Raw genomic sequence first — 7,404 nt, 5'->3', positions numbered from 1 at the left:
TTCCCTCCACAAAAGGGATGCAAACAAAGTCAAAACATGTTGTCCATATATGTGAAACTTTCTAAATGCTGTCTCCTTTAATGACAGGTAACCCTCACCTAGCTAGAATGGTGCTTGTTCATTACAACTTTGCCTTAGTGATTTGTCCAGTACTACCAATTATACCTTACTTGACTGATAAAGCATTACAGGCTTAGAGGGCTGTACCACTGATTTTGAGTTAGACAGGGCCACCGGCAATTGTTGCTGTTGGTGGTTTGATTTTAGAGCTCTAATTAGCAATATTCTTTCCACGCTGAAATGATGGGCAATCACGTGAATAAATATTGACTAAAACACTAAAACCTTCACACTATGTTTAGAATCTAGATCAAGGGGTTTGGATGGGAAGAAAATGGTACTGGTGGAAAGAATTTTACTCAACTTTATTAATCTGCAAGAGTTTTTATCACATGCCATGTGGGTCTTTCTGACTTGGTGCTTTCAGTCCTGTAAAAATTTGTGTACCCAATGCCCTCATATTGAATTGGACCAACGAAAATGAGGCAGAGAAGAAGATAGAATTAAGAAAAAGGGAGTAATTTTTCTCCTTTAGGGATGGCTCTAATTCAGCCTTTTCATTTGATGTTGAGCATTAGGTGCCTACCAACTGCTTCTCATCTTCTGCTGAGACCAAGAGCCATGTGCATTGGGTATGATATTTTAGACACCAAAGTCCAGTCGAATGCGCAATTATGGCACCCTAAACTTTTAAGAGAATCTAGAGACTGTGAATTCACATGATTGGTTCTTCTGAACTTTGTTCGGGTAAAAGGTGCACATAAATTAAATATATCTACGATTGCAAACGAGCCGAGCCAAGCTGAGTTTTGTTGTGCTCAAGCTTGTTTATTAAGTTTTTAACAAACCTGAGCTCGAGATCAGTGAAAACTTAACGAGCCAAGCTCAAGCCGAGTGGGCCTTGGCTTGACTCGAGCTCGAGCTTGTTCACGAGCCTTAACGGGCCAACGAAAAACGTATATATATTTTCGAATAGGTCTAATACAACAAAAAAATGTTTTAATTGTGAAGGTATATATCTTTCATTTTCCTATCCTCTACAAGAAAATAACCTCAATTTTAGAATAATAATAACATGTAATATGTTTTTGTAAGGATTGTGCATCAAGGTATCAAAATGCTAATGCCAATTGTGGTAATTAACTTAAAAAATCTACTAAGTCTTGGCTTGCAAGCCAACTCTAGCCAAGTCTCTACTGGCTTGTGCTCGGCTTGATAACAAAACGAGTCTAGAATTTGAGCTTGAACTTGTTTATTTATGTCTTGAGTTGAGCTCGAATGAGCTTTTCCCGAGCCGAGTCTCGAGCGGCTATGTTCGTTTGCACTTTGCAGCTCTATATTATATACCTTGTATATAACCTTGCGTCTTTCTGTATATCTCTGAATGTTCACCATCTTTTGTATTTGGGTTATTAGTTGTGCTCATGTGCATCAAAGGGTTGTTATTGCGTAAGATTCACGTAGGAGGATTTCAGCTGTGGTGAATAACATTCCCATATGCAGGCTACTGTGTGTTTCCTAAGAATTCTCTAATAACGAAGTCCTTACGTTATTTCCCAAGGGAATGAAGAAAGGTTGTTTCGTTCCATGGACGGAATCAGGATTTTATTCTAGTAGTGACGAAATGTATACTAAAAAATAAAAGATGCATCACAATATTAATAGTCATCGGCTCTAGAAACAATTAAAATAAGATAACAAAAATTATAATAAATGACGTTTGTCATTTACACATAGAGTATAAAACAAGACTAACTTTAATTTTGGGCATCGATAATGTCACTCCCCAGATCCTTATATGGATTTCCCAAATTGATAACCGCACTTCTTTTTGGGAGTGACATTATAAATTTGGGGAGTGGCATTATAATTAAATTTCCTTAATTTTTAGGTTAAATTATTTTAAAGTTAGAATGTGGAGTTTTTTTTCACATCATCATTTATATTATTTCACTTTGGCCCATTGAATTTAGTTTTGGAATACTTTTTTGGGTCTCCTTTCTTAAAAAAGAAGAAGATTTATGACTAGTATATAATAAAAAATAAGAAAAAAAACCTAGCAGGGGCGAGACTATGTAAGTTGGGGATAATTTTTTTTTCACAAAGAATAATTACATTTTCGAAAATTCTTGTTGTGACGGCTGCTGCCATTAGACCCCTAATTCCATCTTGCGGTACAAGTTGTAGGCAGCCCACTGCACGAGGCTACCTTCAGTTCGGATTTGGTATTCACGTAGTAACTGTGTTCTCAACTCCAATGAGGACTTCAGGTTCGATCTTTAATACATTCTTTGCAATTTTTATTCTCATCCTACGCATACTTCTATGTTGCATGAGCTTGCCAGAGTCGGGCATTATGGCCACCTCTAGGCCAGGAGGAAACGATACAGATCAAATTGCACTGTTTGCATTCAAGGCCAGCATAACGGAAGATCCTCTCCAAATTATGAGCTTATGGAATGCAACCACCAACTTCTGCAAGTGGCCTGGTGTAACATGTGGCCGCCGCCACCAGAGGGTCACCGTCTTAGAGTTGCGATCCCAAAAACTGGTTGGAACAATTTCTCCTCTAATAGGAAACCTGAGCTTCCTAAGAGTTCTACAGCTACTGAACAATAGCTTCAGTGGTGAAATCCCTCCCGAATTAGGGCGTTTGAGAAGATTGCGAGTTTTACGTCTGCACAATAATTCCATCAGCGGTGACATTCCTGCAAATTTATCCCGTTGTTCTAACCTAGTTAATTTCAATGTTTTTAACAATAGGTTGGTGGGGAAAATTCCTATGGAGCTTGGTGGATTGTCAAAGCTCGAAATAATCAGCTTCGGTTCTAACAATCTGACTGGACGTATCCCTTCTACTTTTGGAAACTTATCATCTCTTCAGTTACTTTTTGGAAGCAAAAACAATTTGGTTGGGAGCATTCCCGATGCTTTATGCCAATTGCAAAATCTAACATCTGTTGGGTTGAATGAGAATAGATTGTCCGGAACAGTCCCTCCTTCCCTTTTCAATCATTCTTCCATTACGGTTATTGATGTTGGAACAAACCAAATCGAAGGGAGTCTTCCCTCACACTTGGGCAACACTCTTCCGAATCTAGAATTCCTCAGCATTTACAGAAATAAATTCACTGGTTCCATCCCTCGATCAATTTCAAACGCGACAAATCTGGCGGCCCTCATAATGGGTAAAAATAGACTTGTGGGAAAAGTCCCAACCGTGGAAAAGCTGCAAAAGCTCCAGAGATTTCTCATTGCTATTAACAGTCTTGGCAGTGGGGAATCCGATGACTTAAGCTTTCTTTCCTCTTTGACCAATGCCACTGATTTAGAGCTCCTGGAGCTGAATCAAAACTATTTTGGAGGGGTATTGCCAGCATCCATCAGCAATCTCTCTTCTAAGCTGGCAGAATTTTCTATATCATACAATCAAATATATGGAAATCTCCCAGAAGGGATATGGAATCTTGTCAACTTGGAAGCCCTCTATTTGGTAGGCAACCAATTCTCGGGTATCATTCCACCTGAAATTGGGAGGCTTCAAAAGCTACAACAGTTGGCTTTTGAAGAAAACGAATTCTCAGGGATCATTCCCTACTCCATTGGGAACTTAACTCTGTTATCTAAAATCACTTTAGCAGAAAACAAGCTTCACGGCAGCATCCCTTCAAGTTTAGGGAGATGGCAGAACTTGGTGTTATTGGATCTTAGTAGTAACAACCTTACCGGTGCAATACCAAAGGAATTGTTTGATCTCTCATCATTGTCAGTGGCTCTGGAGCTATCTCAGAACCATCTGAGTGGTTCAGTTCCCATGAACGTTGGTAATCTAAAAAATCTTGGTTACTTGGGTATTTCTGAAAACAAGTTAACCGGTGTAATTCCCGTTACTCTTGGTAGTTGTGTAAGGTTGGAAGCTCTGTACTTGCAGGCAAATTTCTTTCAGGGGACAGTTCCTTTGTCCCTGAGTTCTTTGAGAGGTATTCAAGATTTAGATCTTTCTCACAACAATCTGTCGGGTGAAATTCCAGACTTTTTAGGGGATTTTGATTTCTTGCTGAATCTAAACATATCGTATAACAATTTGGAGGGTGAGGTACCTACTAAAGGCATCTTTAACAATGCAAGTGCAACTTCAATCATAGGAAACAGTAAGCTCTGTGGGGGTGTACCTGAATTTCAGCTACCCAGATGTAAATCCAAAGGCTCCAAGAGGTCCGCTTTTAGCTTAAAAAACATAATCTATCTCTCATGTGGGCTTGTGGGAGCAATTCTGTTGATATGCTGTGTGTTTTTCTTCGGGTTTAAGAGGAGGAAAACTGAGCCTTCTTCAGTTTTTTTAGCACCTTCGCTCTTGAATGTTTCTTACCAAGGTCTCCTTAAAGCTACTGATGGGTTCTCGTCAGCCAATTTGGTTGGTACAGGTGGTTTTGGCTCCGTGTATAAAGGAGTTTTGAATGATGGAATGATTGTTGCAGTTAAAGTACTTAACCTTTTACATCGGGGAGCTTCCAGTAGCTTCATTGCTGAGTGTGAGATGTTGAGGAACATTAGGCATCGGAATCTTGTTAAGGTACTAACTGCATGTTCAGGTATCGATTATCAGGGTAATGATTTTAAGGCATTGGTTTATGAGTTCATGGCCAATGGGAGCTTAGATGAGTGGCTGCATACCCATGGTAATTTGAATCTTTTTCAGAGATTAAATATTGCCATTGATGTTGCTTCTGCATTGGATTATCTTCACCATCACTGCCAAAAACCTGTAGTTCATTGTGATTTGAAGCCTAGCAATGTTCTTCTAGACAGTGAAATGACAGCACATGTTAGTGACTTCGGGTTAGCAAAGTTTCTCCTTGAGGAGAACCACTGCACTTCAGGAAATCAATCAAGTTCTGTTGGAATACGGGGATCTGTTGGTTATGCTCCACCGGGTAAACATGCTTTCATTAATGTTTATTTGTTTAAACACCTGAAATAATCCTAATTTCATGCACAAAGTTGGTTTGGTTAATCTTGATTTTTCTTTATTCGAGATTTTAAATTTTAGTTTTTAACTTCAATGTGGAGATTAATTTGCAAAGTTGGGGATCTGAAGTTAAGTTTCTTAAATGTTCATTCTTAAGTTGGGTATCTGAAGTTAAGTTTCTTAATTTGCATGTATGTTTCAGTTTATGACACATTTTTGCATGGTCCAGTATTCGGATCAAAGGTCCCAGTGAAAAAAAGGAAGGCACAAACTTGTAATTGTTTCTTTAGTACTCATTGAGTATGAACAGTGGTTACTGGTTATCTATTTTATGTTGTTCTCAGATGGAGAAATGTTTTATTAGCTGATACACTAGGGTAGTCCTTTAGGGCCTGCTTGTTGGCAAAATTAGACGCGTGATCCGATAGAAATCCCCTGGAACTGCATTTATGACATTTGAATGTTACAATTTGTGGATGGATCACCAATACATTGGACAACCAACCCTACAAATCATAGAAAATGGTATTAATTTAAGTACTCCTTTTTCTATTAGTTCAGTTGAATTCCTTGTTCTATGGGATTGTATAACCTTTCAGTGTTGTCCAACCAACCAAAAGGGGCCTAGGCCTCTCTATACACACCCCTTTCGGTTGTTTTCTAACTGTGTGTTGTGTGAAATGTAGAGTACGGTGTGGGAAGCAAGGTGTCGACATATGGTGACGTCTACAGCTATGGCATCCTCTTGTTGGAGATGCTTACAGGAAAGAGACCCACTGATGAAAGGTTTAATGACAACATGAACCTTCATAAGTTTGCCGAGATTGCTTTGTCCGAAGGAGTGGAGGGGATTGCCGATCGAGTTCTTCTTCTTCAGCAAGGAGGAGATGGGAAGACAAGCATGAGCACCGCATCAGAAAATGAAAAGCCAAGCCAAGTGGGAAGTGGCAAGATTTCCGAGATTGTGGCTTCCATTTTTCGAATTGGAATTATCTGTTCTGCAGAATCACCGGGTGAGCGACCTGACATTGGTGATGTTGGAGCTGAGTTGCTGGTGATCAGGAAAGTACTTGTTGGAACTGGTGGCAAGGCATTGAATTAAGCACATCGGCTATTTGAAATGTGCATGCGTTATTAACTGAAGTGAGGATGATCTATCTTTCTTATAATAAGGGAACTATCATGCTTTTGCAGTGTGCATGTGCTGACTCTAGCTCACTCAAATGGTACTTTTTTGTTTTTTGTTGTTTGGTGTTTTTCTGTGCGTGTTCAGTCTCAAATTGTTAATTGCTATCATAGCAATGTCCTTGAGGTGAAAAAAAAAAAAAAAACGGTGAACGTGACGGTGATTATTATTAGTGTTATAGTTATTGTTGTTATTATTATTAGTTTAGTTTTGTACATTTGTATTGGCTCAACAGCACCGTGCTAGAGTATAACAGCAGAAAAATAAGTGCACACCAATTGTTTAATGGTACTTTTGTTATTACTTACAAAACTAACAACAAAATTGTAAAATACCCCAAAAGTACTTTGTGTGAATTTATCGTTTAGTAGTTTGCTAGGAATAATCTTAAAATTGCCTATGGAGACCAACATAAGAAGCGCCTCATGTCGCTCCTTAGCATTTGCCTTCTTTTAAAAAGGAGAACTAGTCGTGTCATGTATGTGTCTAGTATGTAGAACACACAAATATAAATAACTAGATAGAGAGATGCGTTTTTCTAATTGGCCAAAAATCAAGATCATCTAATTAGCTTCCTTCTGTTTGCCTTTTTAACAATTGAAGATTTTTTATTTATTTTATAATTTAAGATTGAGACACTACTATAAAAATAATAACTACGATACACTCGTGGAGTGTAGATTGTGGAAAAAATGATTTTGTAAAGCTGTTCCCAATTGTTTTCACTTTGCTTATGTTTCTATATCCTTCTATTATGGGCTTGGATCCTTGGGCGTAGGTCAACGAATAGGCCCATTCACTTGAGTGCATTTATTTATTTATTTTAAAATCATAAATTGATATATCTTGCGTATCATATTAATCAATTTACTTGGAAATTTATTTTGATTCATGTTGCACATTTGTTTTAATTAGAGGTGGCAAATGGGTGAGTTTGGATGGATTGAAACAGGTTCTGGATTGAATATAGACGGATCGAATACGGGTCAATATTAGGTGGGTTGAAAGGAGTTGGGTCGAATATGAGGTGTTATTATTTTTAGTAAATTTGAAGATTTAGGCTCTATTTGTATTTGTTTGGGCGTAAAACGTTTTTCGATAAAATATTTTACTATTTTTCAATGTTTGGTTGCTTAAAAAATAAGAAAAATATTTTACATGTAAAACATTCTTCATTAATTAGATGAAA

At 38.0% G+C, this 7,404-nt stretch overlaps 1 protein-coding gene across 1 annotated transcript; it reads left to right on the top strand.

The window, feature by feature from the left end:
• Positions 1-2,235: 2,235 nt before the first annotated feature.
• Positions 2,236-6,487, top strand: LOC131320534 (probable LRR receptor-like serine/threonine-protein kinase At3g47570). Its single transcript, XM_058351258.1, has 2 exons — positions 2,236-4,994; positions 5,716-6,487. The coding sequence occupies exons 1-2, from the start codon at positions 2,318-2,320 to the stop codon at positions 6,129-6,131; spliced, it is 3,093 nt and encodes a 1,030-aa protein (XP_058207241.1). The 5' UTR covers positions 2,236-2,317; the 3' UTR covers positions 6,132-6,487.
• The last annotated feature ends 917 nt before the right edge of the window (positions 6,488-7,404 follow it).

Source organism: Rhododendron vialii, chromosome 3a (assembly GCF_030253575.1).
Source record: "Rhododendron vialii isolate Sample 1 chromosome 3a, ASM3025357v1".
Taxonomy (NCBI): domain Eukaryota; kingdom Viridiplantae; phylum Streptophyta; class Magnoliopsida; order Ericales; family Ericaceae; genus Rhododendron; species Rhododendron vialii.
The sequence above is the reverse complement of the archived record's forward strand: the minus strand, read 5'-3'. Positions and strand labels throughout refer to the sequence as shown.

Bases quoted from the DNA above. Each gene is read 5' to 3' on its own strand.
- LOC131320534 (XM_058351258.1), top strand. From the start codon at position 2,318: ATGAGGACTTCAGGTTCGATCTTTAATACATTCTTTGCAATTTTTATT. The intron at 4,995-5,715 runs GTAAACATGCTT...TGTGAAATGTAG, and splicing joins TGTTGGTTATGCTCCACCGG to AGTACGGTGTGGGAAGCAAG.